General features: G+C 39.2%; 1 protein-coding gene across 1 annotated transcript in view; it reads left to right on the top strand.

Annotated features, from left to right (window-relative positions):
- The first annotated feature begins 7,968 nt into the window (after positions 1-7,968).
- The window catches only part of taf2 (TAF2 RNA polymerase II, TATA box binding protein (TBP)-associated factor), a 34,168-nt gene continuing 25,370 nt past the window's right edge, over positions 7,969-16,766 (top strand). Inside the window, exons 1-8 of the mRNA XM_008300764.1 lie at positions 7,969-8,504; positions 8,748-8,802; positions 9,302-9,462; positions 10,647-10,765; positions 10,963-11,104; positions 11,398-11,629; positions 13,547-13,731; positions 13,946-14,059. Of these exons, the coding sequence (XP_008298986.1) occupies positions 8,455-8,504; positions 8,748-8,802; positions 9,302-9,462; positions 10,647-10,765; positions 10,963-11,104; positions 11,398-11,629; positions 13,547-13,731; positions 13,946-14,059 (1,058 nt within the window). The 5' untranslated portion in view covers positions 7,969-8,454. The remainder of the gene's footprint in view (positions 8,505-8,747; positions 8,803-9,301; positions 9,463-10,646; positions 10,766-10,962; positions 11,105-11,397; positions 11,630-13,546; positions 13,732-13,945; positions 14,060-16,766) is intronic.

The following is a 16,766-nucleotide window of genomic DNA, read 5'->3' as shown; positions in this document are numbered from 1 at the left end:
GTTTCCAAAACTGGTCACATCATTTCCTTTTCATCATAAACATTATTTTAATGACTGGTAGTTGCCAGACTACATATTAAAACTCCTAAGCACATTTCCTGCGATATCTTGGGAGAAAGTAAATGAGTAGCTTCTTGATACTTGCTTTGTGCTCAGTATTTTTAATATTGTTCAAAATATATTTTTTCTTCAAAATCACAGTCAAGGGAAAGTTATCATGTTAAAAAGAAGAAAACTAAACCTTTATTTTAATTATCGACATGCACACTAATACACTGCTTAATCCTTTCGTTGGAATAATTATCAATTAGTTCTAAATTGTTATTCAAGTAGTTACAACATCAATTCTTTACAACTTACACAACACTACAACTTACTCTACAATCCTTGTAACATTATTGTGAAAATGATTCATGTCATTTTGCACCACATTTGGTTGCTCTATGTTTTACTAACTATGAGGAAGACTGTCATGTTGGAAGAGAAGCATATTTTGTACCTCTACATATTCTTCTTGGTGGTTGTCAACATACTGCACCAGCTCTGTGTACTGGAAACTACGGACAGTAGAAATGACCAGCAAGATGGAGAGCAGAACTTGAGGATTCATCTGTTGGGAGAGTCACAAACTGAATTAGTAATTCTGCAGATGACTGTATAAAAAAAACATTACTTCATGTAGAATACTCTTTCAATACAGTGAACACATCCATAGCCACAGACGGGGTTTAGAACATGTTGTGAACATGAGGCTTTGTTCCAACATTGCAACCCTAACAACAAGAACAAAAAAATAAATTAAAAATGTTAAATTCTCAGATTCTTAACACATTTTGGTTCCGTGTAATCTGGTGAAGTAGACAGTATTTCTTGTAAGTTTGAACTCTCCAACACCTGTGTCAAAGTAAAACTATCCTCAGAAAATGACCTTTTGTCTTACCTTTTCTCTGCTGGAGGTGTGTGTGACAGTCTCCTCAGGCAGGCAGACTGTGGCCCCGCACTGCTGGCTGGACATTTATACACCCTCCGTTCATATCACACTCCTACTGGGCCCTGGGGTCACACAGTCAAACATTTCCTGACACTGTGCCAAGACAGCTGACAAATTAAATTTTTCTTGCTGACAGGCACAAGAATTATACTCTAATCTATTGATGTCGCTCCAAGAATGCATACCGGGGGGTTCAGCGAGAACAAAGCAGCATGTGAAATTCCTGTTGTTTGTGTTTTGGAGTCTCCAAGCAAACTCAGCCAGTTACACAAAAGCAGGACGGCTTTTCTTGTTCCATATTAGGCAGGTGTCCTACTGCGCTGAACTTAGTGTTAAATTAGATTATTACCCTAAACTAGGTTTGTCTGAAAATATTTAATCCCATCACCTCCTCATGTTCATTGGATAAATTGTTCTTGATTAAAACATCCTGTTTCTTTCTATGTATCTCAGTGTGAGACAGCACAAAAGTCAGAGGATTTGTCACACTTGCAGGAAAATAAAATTTATAGGGGGTCAAAAAAGCCCTTTGCTTGCACCTGCAACATTTCAGTTGTGAGCATGTGTTTCACCTGCATGCAGTATTATACTTTCATAGTGTTGAAAAAACACAATACTCTACTTTTTTTTAACTTCTCCTGCTCAGATCTCAGTTCCAGGCTGTTTCCTTGGTTTGTTGACTGCAGTCAATCTGTGCTTTTTCTGCATCAGTTTGTATAAGCTAGTGAACAAGGTTCAATTGACCAAATATGGTGGGAAGTAACTATTTACATTAATTATTAATGTTCTGGGATGCATTACAGATATCTATTATATTTTTATATGCTGTGAGGCATCTAAAAATATTCTGCAGCCTGTGGAGATACAGATATCACAAGCCACTTTTTTCATTTATACAACTGATTTACCAGCATTCTGTATACATCCCTCTGTTGGACTGTGTTACTTCTGTTACTGTAGTATCATTGTGTCTCTTGGAAGGTTCTTTGATGATTTATGAACTAAACTTTTCCACAACAAAGAGGCGGGATGACAGCTGGGTCCATGTCTTTCTGAAAGTAAGCTATGACAACTTCAATTCTCTGCTGTGGCGAAAGACAGGAGTTCTACTGTTTGCTTGTCAAATTAGAATCCATAAACATCTTCAGGAAGAAGAGTTTGGAGCCTGTAATCAGTCATCACAGCAATGGACTTTGCTGTGTTTGCTATTTGATTTAGTGTTTGTGTCTCCATTCCTTCAAATAATCTCTAATTAATCAGAGATCAATCAGATTAACTAAAAAGTTGGATCTTGGCGCATCTTGAGATGGATTTTACAGTAAGGAGTATGTAACGTACAGAGGAAAGTACTTTTTTTTATTTATTAGGTGTAGTTAAAGATATTTTAGAAAGCTCATGCTGCACACAGTCCTTCCACCAGGGCATTCAGTTATCCAGCAGGTGAGGGGAAGTACTGGTGGATGATCTGTTGCAATCCCCGGTCCCCCGTAGATGCAGAGAGGGGCAGGTGGAATGCAGTCAATGCCACCATCCTCACCTGGTTCCCCAATGTTGGGACGCCCCCTGTCCTCTGCACTGCTGAAGACGTTTCACAGTATGCAGGTGAATGTACAGTATCTACAACTCCCTCTCACTAAGAAATCTTAAAAGTTCTGAGATGTTCCCATCCCTGCCCTGTAAATCTATTGTACATTATCTCAAGTTACCTGCTACACTGTTAGAAATGTTCATCCCATCCCCCTCTAAGATACTACTGTATCATGTAATTTGGATCGTTTCTTGTAGGTTGGTCTTGAAATAATTTAGAAAAAAAAAATCAGAAAACCAAGGAACGATACGTCTTAAGAAGTGATTGATAAATGCAAGATGGCAACAATAGCCTGGAAGATACAAAAATTTTTTTTTTTTTTTAAAAGGAAAAATTTAAAACACTTTTTTAAAAAAAAAGAAAAAAAAGATTATAACAGGTAAAAGCCATGAGTATGAAATAAAGTCTTGAGCAAAATCATCAGAATATTACAAGAATAACATAAAATAAAATAAATGCTACATAATCTACTTTGCTAGAGTAAATTATGTGCATTTATTTTTGTTTAAAGTAAAAAAAATGGCCTCACTTTGGAAATGTGATCTTTCCACTGTTTGGTAGTTTGGCAACTACTTCTTTGTGTGTCCACTTGGTGGCAGTAGTGGACAGAGGGACATTTTTTGGTTCTGCTGCTGGCTAGTTGGGCCATGCCTACAGTGTGTCTGCAGCCCCGGAGACTAACTGCACTTAGAGCTGCACTTCTCAGTCCACACGTTTAGAGTCTTTTTTTCCCATGACACTAAAGTTTGTCACTTACGGCTTTTAAGGATGATTTCACTCAAAATACATTTATAGTTTCAAAGGTTTATACAAGATGTATTCCACACAAAGAACTACTTCATGTCTAAGTGCCTATAATTTTAAAGGTTTATTCCATCCAAATAGTGCTTTTAAACTAACAAGTTAAGGTTTTAAAGGTTTATTCCACTCAAAATACTATTTTCCATAGTTTAACAAGGTTGCTAAGACTAATTTATTATTTTCATTAACAGGTGGAATAATAATGGCCTTTGTGGTCACGAGATGTCAAACAGGATGGTTTGAAAGGTTGGAAAGAGGCAATACACAAGGATAACTCTGCAGGCAGATATATATATCTATACAATAGTAGTCAATAAACGCAACAACCACCTACCAACTGAATGGTCTCCATTCTTTTCTCACTTCTTTTTCCATCACTCTACAACATTCCTTCACTTCACTGGAATGGTAGACATACAACATTATCATGGCTGGTTTGACAGGAGTTTTGAAAAAATTACTTAGGCATTGTTAACACAGAACTAAGGTATTACCTCCTGCTATTTGTAAATAGTTTTAAAAGGTTTTAGGGCATTGTGCAACCAAAATAATAAGAATTTTAAACACACACACACACACACACACACATCTGTTACTCCTACCTTTGATGGTAAAGTGGACCAGAGAAGTTGACTTGCTCAGTCTCTTGCAAAGGATCAGTTCTACTACACACACATGTTAAGTACTGGACCCAGATCATTTTGAATTTTCTGTTGTGGGTAGGGGTGGGCGATATAGCAAAAATATCATATCACGATTTTTTTATTATAAAATCATGATTTTGATTTTATCACGATCTTTCATGTATTTTTTGAGACTAAGTGCGGCTGCACCACAGATCACTCGTTGTGAAAAACTGGACATTCTGAACTTTGCGTTCAATCTTTTCTCGGCATTCAGAGTAGAGACGTGGGATGGCAGTGTTGAAAAAGTATTTTCGGCTGGGCAGCTTGTAGCGCGGGTCAGCTACTTTGAGCAGGCATTTGAAGCCCTCGTTTTCTACTGTCTTGAACGGAACCATATCTTTTGCAAGATAAAAGGTAACTGCTTCTGTTACCTCTTTCCACTGCTTGCTTGTCTTCTCATATGGAGTGCCTTTACCAAATGCCTGTGTTAACGTTGTCCGTTTGGGTGAAGCTGCTGCTTCTGACTGCGGTGCTGCCGGTGGTTCGCTCACTGTTTGGCTCTCAGCATATTGTTTAGGGAGCTTTCTCTTCAAGTGATTGAACAAGTTCATCATGTTGCCATCTGACGTGCAAATTGTCTCTGTGCAAACTTTGCAAATTACCTTTGTTTGCGCTTTGTCATTTGAGGAATTCACCTATATATATCAATTTCATTTGTAAAGTCAGCCCAAATGAACATGTTCCTCATCAGTTTAAACCCCTAAATGCACCTAAAGTTTTAGATTTCGTTCTCCATTTAGGAGAAATGGCTATTTTGAAGAAAGAACTACAACTTCCAGTGGGGGATTCCAATGATGTACTGAGCTCCTGTCCTTTCCTCTCCTCTCTTCCATACAGTTATAACCACCATTAAATATCACTAACTCTGTGTTTCCCCCGAGGTCTTGTGCTTGTTCTCTCTGCGGACGTCTCTGGATCTGGAGCTTCATGTCCCTGACCTGCAGTCGCTGGCCTCACTAACCCCAAGAATATTTATATTCGTATTTATTGTTCTGTTCTATTGCTGCTCTCCATCTGTTATCCTGTTTTCCCCAGCCCCTCATCCCCACTCTCACCCAACCGGTCGAGGCAGATGGCCTCCTTCTGAGCCTGGTTCGGTCTGAGTTTTTTTTCCCCACCCTTCGGGGGGGAGTTTTGGTTCCTTCCCACCGTTGCCAACCACTTGCTCAGAGGAAGTCCAAAGGCAACTCTGGAGTGTTGGGTTCTCTGTTAAAATTTGTAAGATCTATATGCGCTATGTGATGACATATGTTGTAAACTGTGCTATACAATTGAAATGGAATTGAATTGAATTAGGGCTGCAAGGTGGCTCGGTGATGCGCACTGTTGCCTCACAGCAAGAAGGTTGCCGGTCCGCGTCCCAGTGAGGGCCCCTGGGAACTTTCTGCGTGGAGTTTACATGTTCTTCCTGTGCAGCGTGGGTTCTTTCTGGGTTCTTCAGCTTCCTCCCACACAGTCCAAAAGCACGTTGAGGTTAATTGGTGATTCTAAATTGTCTGTACGTGTGGATGTGAGTGTGCTTGGTTGTCTGTCTCTAACTGTAGCCTGCGATAGACTGGTGACCGGTCCAGGGTGTCCCCTGCCTTCACCCTAAGTCAGCTGGGAAAGACTCCAGCCCCCCCGTGACCCTAGTGAGGATTAAGCGGTGTACAGATAATGGATGGATGGATTGACCCAGAGTTGTGTAAATACATTGTGTAGGTTGTCAGTAAAGGTTGTCATTGAATGCTGGTGCACTTGTAAGTACTGTCAAAGGTACTGAATGCCTGACATTTGACTTTAGAAGAGCACCTGACAGTAAATGCTTGATAAGCATAAAGTATTTATTAGATACGATGTCTACTCAGCATAGTGCTGGAGAACTGCAATATATGAGTTGTATTGGTGGTTTAAAGGTGTTTTACCAGATAAATAAGAGTGGGTGGGCTAAAAATCTTTTCATTAAGACTCTCTAAATTAATTCAACTTATCTTGATTTTTTTTTTTTTTTAAAAAGCATTCAGACAAAGCATAGGAGATGTAATCACTTTTGGGCAAGTGGAGAACTGCATTATAGTTGTGTTGGTAATTAAAAGGTGTTTTGTTTGATAAATAGGAGTGGGTTGGCAAAACTATTTAAAATAGGACCCTATGAATGAATTTAAGACATTCTGACAACAAAATAACGTTACAGACAGAAGGTAAGTGACTTTTAACTTTTTTCCATGTAGAAAACTGCACTATGGGACTTGTATTAGTGGTTAAAATGCATTTTACCAGGTAAACAGGAGACAGTGGGCTAAAATCTACACAGGACTCCCTAAACTAAATCAAGTAATTTTTATGCAAACATATGCTTTCAGAAAGAAGGAAAGACATGCAATCATATTTGGGCAGGTTGAAAAACTACACTATAACTTGTGTTTGTGGTTAAAAAGTATTTCACTTAGATAAAATTAGTGGGTGGGTTAAAATCTTTAGAATACGACTCTGTGAATTAAATCAAGTCAGTTTGATGCAACAATATGCTTTCACATTTCTTTAGCGACATGGCCTCTCAACTTGTCGTGACCAATTGGGATTGACTACTGATGTCGCTCAGCCAACTGAAATAGAGCCCATTTGATGCACTAATGTAGAATCAGTCACAAACACTACAGGGGAAAAGTCGAAGCTAAGATTGGAACTTGTTCTAGTCAATGATTTGCTTCTTCAGCTTGACAAAAGGAATTTGCTTGACACAGCATTCTACATCACCAAAACTTATAATTCAAGTTGCACTACTTATACTTTTGACCCTGCAGATTTGTTATGTTTCCAGAAGACCTATCTACGGAAAAAAACAAAATGCAGGTTACATTTTGGTGAGAAACGTGCATGTGTTTTTATGATTCCATCATAGAATATTCCAAGTTACAGTTGTGATTGGAGACTCAAGACTAACATGATATACATAGTCTTTCTGAGTGTATGTTCATTTTTGTTTCCAACTGTAACTCTGTAATGCAGCCAGCACAATGAAACTTATCTTGTGGCACAACAATAAAAATGTAGCATTGAGAAAAATTCTGATCTAACACATCTTTACAGAAACTTTGTTAATGTGGACAATCCAGAACATTTATACACAGTGCTGTGCAAAATAAATGCTTCATGCTGAAATGTGTTTCTCCTCCTCCTTTGACTGCTTGGGCAAACAAACAACCAATAAATTAAATAAATGACATAAAATAAAAATGATGATCTTCTAGCATTCCTATCTGACCATTTAGTTACATTCAGACTGAGATAGGCATATCTGTCTCTGAAATATTTCAAAATGGATGTGATGTAAATGTGTGAGTGATTTAGCATTGTGATTTACTCAGATTAAGCAGTGTATCTACTTTCAAAAACAGTGTTATTCTACAGTTTGAATACAGTGTGCTTACTAATGAACAAAGGGTCCCTGTGAAAGTTATCAGCAATCTGATCAGTCAGCTCCCACACTACCCTTCACATCTGCCCAACCTCATTACATAAGGGTTCCTAAGCTTCCTCACTAATTACTACTTTTATGTGTATGAATTTCACCCTGACAACTGAATAAACCTTCAATTATTGCTAACAGCACGTGAATCTTACTTGCCCACATACTACAGTGAACGAACACATTTCTGGCAAGTGCTGCCGCAGTTTCGCTGTGCGCGCTCCCGCGGAGCACGTCCACTTCCTGTGAGCCAGACAGTCTCCGCCCAGCTCTGACGCAGCAAAGAGGTGTACCCTTATTTTTTATTAAAAAGAATTAGAATATTTGGCTTTTGATTTATAAACCATTCTATCTAGCATGTATTACATTTGGTTCTAAAAAATGGAGATTGTACTCTAATATAAAAAAAAAAATAATTGTATTGTTTTTACGCGGGAGGTCAAAGGTTAGTAACAAAATGGCCGAACACACAGGCGCTGTAGTCATAATGCTGTAGACAGTCGGACAGTAAGGATATAGTTGGATGTTTACATGCACGGCGAGTGGAGCAGTTACTGATTGGACTTATTATCTTTTATAATGTTACAGTACCATTTGTTGCTTATGGCCGAGTTATATGCAGAAATGCGTGCGCTGGGTTTGCAATGAAAACACTGCACAGCTCCGGAGGATACAAACCGAAGATACAACCTCCTTACAGCGGCTGGCACATTGCGGGCTTCTACGTTCGACTCCGACTCTATCATCTGCTGCTGTTGAATATAAAGTTATTGTTAATGTGCTAGAAGGCACAGGTTTTACGTGTCGCTGTCTATCAAATACCCGAAGTTGCTGCAGCTTGACATAACAGAGCAGCTCCGCACGACTGTAGAGAAGAAAGCATCACGGAGCGGAGTTATGGCATGTTAAAAGTTCTGAGGCACAACAACGAGAGACGAGGATGAACAGGAAGAAGGACAAAGGATTTGAGAGCCCACGCCCCTTTAAATTATAAGTATCTTTGAATGATTTTTATCATGGTCGCGTAAAATGAATGAAACGTGTTGCTGTCATGTTCGACTGTAGTGAAGTTAACAGTAGCTTAAAATGAGGAACTCTGGCAGACAGTGCAAGCATTCACTTCATGTCACTTAAACTCAAAAACAGGGCTTACTACAGAGAAACAGTGTTTAACTCGTTAAGTTTGCGGTATATCACGTATTAATAGTTTTTCTGTTCTGTCATTGCTCTTACGACCCACCAGGCGGTGTGCATCAACAACATCAACTTCCAGAGGAAGTCTGTCATAGTGAGTACAGTCATAAGAAAACATGGAAGTGGCTCTGCAGTCTTTGTTTAGTCATTTTGTTGTACTTACAGAACAACTAATGAACTTGTTTGCATCTTTTTCACTTACCTACCTTTTGTAAAAAATTTAAGAGGAAGAGCTATCCTTTTGACAGATGTTTCCTGCTGTTTTGTCCATTTGTTTTCACATCACATTCATCCAGCCAGGGAGAATCACTAACTGCATTAAAGATTATAACTTACTGTACCATGAACTTATAATACTAAAAATTTGTGCTGACTCAATAGTCTTTTGTATCATAATTTGTATTTGTTAATTTTAAGTAGGCCTGTGTGTCAGTTTTTTGATTGTTACTGTATAACAAACACACGTCACAAGGATGTTGAAAGACTCTTGTTACTCCTTTCTGTGCACAGATCCTGTTTAGCACCTCACTTTATGTTTCTTGTCCTTACAATGAATCAAACCTTTTTTGTTAACATCATTCTCTTTATTGCAGGGGTATGTTGAGTTGACCATTTTCCCCACAGTGGTCAACTTGAACAGGATCAAGCTTAACAGTAAACAGTGCCGCATCTACCGGGTCCGAGTCAATGAGCTTGAAGCCCCATTCATTTACAATGACCCCACACTGGAAGTGTGCCACCATGAGTCCAAGCAGTGAGTATATCAGTCCGCTGCACTCTTTAAAAGCACAATTCAAAGAATGTGGTCTTGTGAAATCATATGTTATCATTTGTACCATATCCTTTTAGTTTTTAGTGGACACTCCATGTGGTCAAATCAGAGCTTTCAAAATAAGCAAACATTAGGTAGTTGAATAGTTGCATAAATAGCCAAATGGCATCAACTAAAAGTAAGTGATTATGATGAACACCAGTCATGTTTTTAGGAGTTTTAAAATGGCAAAATGACTGCCATGATATTTTTGCTTTATCAGCTCCAAGGAATCAATCCAAACCAAGCCACTGAGTCAAGTAATTAACCATCATACTAAATATGTCAAAGTGACTCGCTTGCTCCTAAATATGAATGACTGAATCACTACTAAAGCCCCCTTCAGGCATGCACTCCTTTCTGTTAATCTGGCAGCTGAACTGTTTGGTTTTATGACTGAATGTGCACCCAAACAGCAGCCTTTAAAGGTTGGACCTAGTAACATTTCTGTATCACTCTCTACATGGCTGATCTGCATGCAGTCACATTATTGGATAGTAATGCACAAGAAATGGTACTTTGAGTTGTGTGAAGTGATAAAGACAAGGTGTTTCCACATTTTAGCACCTGTATTCATCCAAAACACCATAGACAGAGTTTAATACCCGCAGCAGCAGAAAGCAGCAGAATCCACATGAGCATCTTGAAAGCAAAAAAAAGCTGCATTTGTGCACATGGAACTACAGCACTGGTCACTTCACAAATGACTTGTAGTTATATACTATCCTCAACATAGAGAACGATTCAATCTTGGCCAGAATGTTGAATTACCTGGGTTTGCCAATTATTAAATTCACTGGAATAGCCCAAACCCAATGTAACCGTATAGTTTTCTTAATCTGTAGACTATTCCTGAATTTAATGTCCAACTTACTGTTCACAATTTGTACTTTTGTTTAATATGTGACTGTAAGTTACTGCCTAAAACAATATCGCTTTTTTGCTGAGGAGTTTTGGTAAGAAACTCAAATTAATCTCTTTATATTAAGGCTCCTGTAGCTGTTTTGTATTTTACATGGGCTGGGTATATTATTGTCAATATTATCACTGTGTGTCTGCTTAAAAAGGAACTGTAGTGTGATGTATAGCAGTGATGTGACTATTTTATCTGAATCTTTATTGTGTAGGAGGAACCTGAACTATTTCTCTAGTGCCTACACAGCAGCAGTGAGTGCTGTGGACCCTGACGCAGGACACGGAGAGCTGGTCATCAAAGTTCCATCTGAACTTTGGAAACAAGGAGATGGTAAGACTTTGACAACTGAAAATGTGAAAGGCCCCCATAGTTCTTTGGTATCATACACTGTAAAAAGTGTTTTTTGCTGATCTATACATATTAGTGAAGTAATAGGATCACAGTAACAATTTTCCTTAAAATATGTGAGAAGTTTCTATGTAAGGTCATGACTGATACGACAGACATTTTGTGTTTTGTGTCTCCAGATCTAAAAGTGTTGAAGGTATATATAGAATTTTCCCTGGACCAGCCAAAAGGGGGTCTCCACTTTGTTGTTCCTGATGTGGAAGGCAGCATGGCTGAGAGAGGAGCCCATGTGTTCTCTTTTGGATATCAGAACTCCACAAGGTCTAGAAACAATAACTAATCCTGGTTTACAGTATTTGAATATTTCTCAGCACATTCTGTAGCTCCACAATGGCGGTTAAATTATGTAAAACTGAACTGACTTCTTGTTGGTTCACCCTTTTAAGTTGCCATTGTGTTGAGATTAGACAAAATGCTACTCCTGTAAGAAGTTATATAACAAAATACAAAATACACCGAAGTCCTCAGTTTTCTCCGTCTTCAAACCATTGTGTGACCAGTACTGATTGCATTTATTTCTTTTTTTGTACTCACAATGTTGTCTCCTCCCCCAGATTCTGGTTCCCCTGCGTGGACTCTTACTCAGAGCTGTGTACATGGAAGTTAGAGTTCACTGTGGATGCGTCCATGGTGGCGGTGTCATGTGGGGATCTGGTGGAGACCATCTACACCCATGACATGAGGAAGAAGACATTCCACTATGTCCTTCCCATCCCCACTGCAGCCCCCAACATCTCCCTGGCGGTTGGGCCCTTTGAAATCCTTGTAGACCCCTACATGCACGAGGTGGGTTTAAATATCCATCCATCCATTATCTATACACCGCTTAATCCTCACTAGGGTCGCGGGGGGCCTGGGGTCTATCCCAGCCGACTTAGGGTGAAGGAAGGGGACACCCTGGACAGGTCACCAGTCTATGGCAGGGCTACACTTAGAGACAGACAACCAAGCACACTCACATTCACACCTACGGACAATTTAGAATCACCAATTAACCTCAACATGTTTTTGGAATGTGTGGGAAGAAGCCGGAGAACCCGGAGAGAACATGCAAACTCCGGTGCCCCCACCGGGACGCGAACCGGCAACCTTCTTGCTGCGAGGCAACGGTGCTAACCAACTGCGCCACCCTGCATGGTTTCAACATCATTTAACACAAATAATAGTAACTTTTCTCTCTGTCTGTAAGTAATTATGCAAACCATACAGAATCAATAAAAAATGAAACATAAAACAGAGAACAAAAAGTAATCCCGGCAAAAGTTAAGTTGAAACTTTTTTTTTTTTTTTTACTACAATACACACACTGAGATTGCATTTACAAAGCAACCATCAGACAAAGTTTCAAACTATCCCTATGACACCAGCAGTAACATAGGATGCTGATTAGGCATTTGTTCATTGTATTACGTCTGACTGTCTGTTTCAGCTGAAAAAGATATAAAAATGGATTATAGTAATTATAAAGTGCTGTTCATACAAATTATACATGAAAGGAATGCTGATAGAACACTGTTCATGGTGTCAACTAATATCTTGTTTTTAACACGCAGCACACCCTCAAAGCAGCTGCCTATTCTAATGTGACAGCTGCACATTAGACACATTTAGATCTGTCCCAAAATGATGGATATCACTTTAGTTTTGGCTGAATCAAAGTGAAATTAATGTTTTTGATTGTTCTCTTTGATACATATCAGCAGACTATCAGATTTCTAATCTGTGTTCTGTTAACTGCAGTACCAGCAGTATAAAATGGTCTTGGTAGCAAATCAGGACCAAATTTTAATATATATTTATGCATTTTCTGCATCACCAACTGAATTAATCTGTGTTCCCCTGGCAACACAGTGCATATGATGTGCAAAACTGTAACTGCACAGCCTTGTTTAGTGGGATTGCTAACACACAGCTCAAAAGTTCATCACATATAACATATTCTCTCAGCTGAGAATCTGTTTCACTTATAGAGAATTGTCAGGAAACAAATTGGTGAGAGTGAGATGCTTCTTACAGCTAATTTAAATCTGAAACTGAACATAAATTCCTCATGAGCAGGTTGGCTGTGCAGCATAATCTATCATGGTGATCTAGCCAGGTTGAAAGAGAGCCACTTTTATGACATTGAAAGCTCTGACTTTAGGATCAGCATACCCTGCTAACCCAATAATCTTGCTTCATGCAACCCTCAGTTGTAATGTTTTGTATTTTCTGTTAATGACCACTAGATGTCGCTACACACAAGGTGACACACAAACAAAGGTCTCCTTCTCGACCAAATGTTTTTCAAAAGGACAGCAGTATGAATTTAAGTCAAGCAGTTTCACAGTAGAGAAGTAGAGCATGTTGGTATTAGAGAGGTATATAGACAACCTAGCTATGTGAATTGTACTGGTAGTATTGTAAAAGTAATTTTACTAGGAACTGTTGTTCCTGGGGACCGTGTCATGGAAACTCACAAAATATGAGGAATTTCTGCTTGTTGTTTTGGACTTCTTTTTTTTTTATATACTTTGCCTCCAAGAAATTATTAAGGTATTTTTCACCATGCAACTTTGACATTTTATGAGCTAAAATGAGTAAACATAAGATTAATGACTGACAGAAATATTCATTAGGTATTGTGATGCCATCATTTTCATCTCATTGTTACACTCAACAAGCCTTTATAAAACCATTGTACTTTGTACTGTCTTCTTTCAGGTGACCCATTTCTGCCTGCCACAGCTGCTCCCTCTGCTCAAACACTCCATGTCCTACCTACATGAGATTTTTGAGTTCTACGAGGAGATCCTGACGTGCCGCTATCCTTATTCCTGTTTCAAAACTGTGTTTGTGGATGAGGCCTATGTTCAGGTGTCCTCCTGTGCGTCTATGAGTATTTTCAGGTAGGCCATGAGATAGTTTGTATGCCCATGGTCCCTTGTCTTTGAGATAAAGGTGGGATTGGCTCAATTAATTAGCAGCTATAAAAACATGACATATATTCCCCAACGATAATTTACCATTGACTGTCACTAATGCAGGTTTTGGTCATGTTGCATTTTTATCACGATTTCTCTCATTCAGTCTGAAACTTTAGCTGTTGCCTCTGTCTTTCAGTACCAACCTGCTCCACAGTGCTATGATCATAGACCAGACCCCACAGACTCGCCGTTGTCTGGCTCAGGCCTTGGCTCAGCAGTTCTTTGGCTGTTTCATCTCCAGGATGTCATGGTGAGACTGAACTTTTGATAATTGCAAAGCAAAAACCTGAGACATGAGGTCCAGCCCACAGAAGCCACGTGTCCACCACAGGAACTTTACCCGTGTTCTTAGAATCTCTGAAGGAACTCATTGCCACTGCAGGAACTCTGGGGGTCATACTTTCTGACAGTTCAGGAACTTTGGGGACGGTGCTTGCATTCTGATTAGTTGAGTACTTGCATCATTTTATTTCAGCCAGTATGTCTCCGTCATCTTACAGTCAGTCCATTTGCTTAATTTCAGTTGAGCATTTCCACCGTCTTGAATCTGCTTTGCTACTACTGATTGTGTTTTTTTAGCATTGAATCAGCAACCGTATTTGCAAAGAATAAATTACAATCAACATCAGCCTTACCGCCACCTACAGACTGCAGTGGAGCAGTCTGATGTATCGTTAAATGCAAAGAAGATGAGTATAAAAGCCATTGTTTTCTTATTCATCAGTGCACTATTTGCCTTATCTTTAGGGATCTTTCAGCTGCGTTGGGAACACTGTCAACCGGTAGTCAAAAGGAATCTTTTCGTTCCTTGAAAGTGTGGGACAAAAACTTATAGGTACTTCAAATAGAAATGCAGCTAAAGTCAAATTTCCTGTTAAAAACCTCCATTTTCAAACAGCAACTCCTGACTGCCTGTCAGTATAAACAGTGTCTGCACTATGTGGGTGCATTTGTCATTACCTGAAAGAAACTAAGATAAAACAAAAGCAAAGAAACTAACAAAACATAGATTAACCTATTTTCAGCAGTATAAACATTGGACTGATGGCTAGAAGTTGAATGGTGCACTTGAGATGGTGAAATTTACAAGATCTCACAGTGTCTCCACCACGAAGCTTGGTTTATCAATGTGGTTTGCATTAACTGAAGAGATAATGTCCTTGCAGCAAGCCTATTATTTGATACTGCAGACATATCTTGTCTTTTTTTACTCTCTCTATAATTACTTACAAACTGTCAACACCTTCAAGGAGAGATTGTCCAAAAGTGTGTGTTGTTACAGTTCATCATGTCTCCCTCTTTCTGCCTGTGTAACAGCAGGCAACCTTTGAGGTGGTGATCTGGAACAGGCATACACACTTTTGCATTTAGATATGATCACATTAGTTGTGCTTGAAGAAATAGCTCGTACAAAGCATTCTGAGACAGAGCATGATCAGCTTCAGAGGCCAACTTTTTAAGTAATGGAAAAGAACTGTCATTATTGTTTGGAAGCATACCCGTGTAACATACAAACCAGAAGTTCTCCCACTGCATTCTGGTCTTTTTGAAAAGTGTGGTAACATTTAGTGCTCAGACCTTTTCATATAAGGCTGGTGATGAAAGATTTACAACAGAACTAAGCTATTTTGTCAGTACTAGGAGTCAGAAGTCAGGCCAGCCCTGGCCTGAATCACTGTATTCCCCAACATGATGGATTGCTGTGTTACTGCTCTGCAACTTTGCCAGCGTGGTCGGTGTCCATGAGAGACTGAGTGATTCAGTGAGGTTTGGTTGTGTGTAGAGGCCCATCAGCAGGACTTTAACACTCTATCGTTCTGCTAATGCTGTGGAAAAACATGGTGTCCTTCATTTACCTCATTCATCCTCCATTTACCTTCTGTTCCTTTTTTTCTCCTCATTGACCTCTAAACATATATCAGATGTTGGGCCTTGGTTTGCTTATGTTGTTGAGCTGGCTGGTGTTGTGTAAGAAAAAAAAAAAAAAAAACCTCAAGAAAGTCAGATCTCTTTGATTTTAACAAAGCATGGCGCTGCCTGCTAGCAATTAATCAGAGTGGGGGTTAACTCTGGCCTGTAATTGAAAACAGGCCAAGCTCAGTAGCCTGACAGACGTATTAAAGGGAAGGCACAAGGTAACGAAGAACTGCTCTTTACTAAATCTATAAAAATTGGCAAATGGCAAAGTTGGTTATGAGACATTGGGTTACTGTTTTTGTGCTTTGTGGGTGTAGAAGATAATGGATTTCTTCTTAATGAATGTCTTCTTAAGAGAGACCTGACCTACAGTTACTGAGGGCTTTGTTGTCTGTCATGCTGAGTTTTAGGGCATTTTGCAGTTTTCCAACCCTGAAGCTGGGGGTTGTTTTCATGAAAGCTTTCTCACAGCTGTGAGGCTGAGATCATAAAAGAAAGGAAATTCATAGCTTAAGCGTTCTACAGTTCTAAATTTTTAGTCATAATATGATCCATAGATAGAGTCTTAGAACAAAGAGGATCTAATCTTTATCGGAAAATACGTCCCTCCACAATGTTGATTGTAACAGATATATGGATGAAATCATCCTCACTACGTAAGCCAGTCTGGATTCAACTCAGTGTCACTCAGTGAAACCAGTGTCTTTTTTTTTATACAAGCGAATAATTTGTGGCTTATGAATTTATGGAAGCAATGTTGTGCCATGGTAATTTTCAACCAAGAAGTACCCAAGGGTAAAGCTTATGGTTGCAAAATGACGCGTTTCAGGTTTGGCCCAGGGTCATTTCAAGACATTGTCCACAATGAAAGTGCTCAAAGCAGGGATGTAATCAACAGATGCTCTCTCACACAACTATATTTACCCTGTACATGACTACACACCACAAAGAGAAGGTGGAACAATGAGCTAAACCCTTTTCAGTGCCATAAATCACATACATTAGAAGTTAAAGGCGGAGTATGCAGTTCTGATCCACCA

Source organism: Stegastes partitus, unplaced genomic scaffold, assembly GCF_000690725.1.
Source record: "Stegastes partitus isolate 25-593 unplaced genomic scaffold, Stegastes_partitus-1.0.2 Scaffold1585, whole genome shotgun sequence".
NCBI classification, from domain to species: Eukaryota; Metazoa; Chordata; class Actinopteri; family Pomacentridae; genus Stegastes; species Stegastes partitus.
Note: the sequence above shows the minus strand (reverse complement) of the source record. Positions and strands in the feature narration are given on the sequence as shown.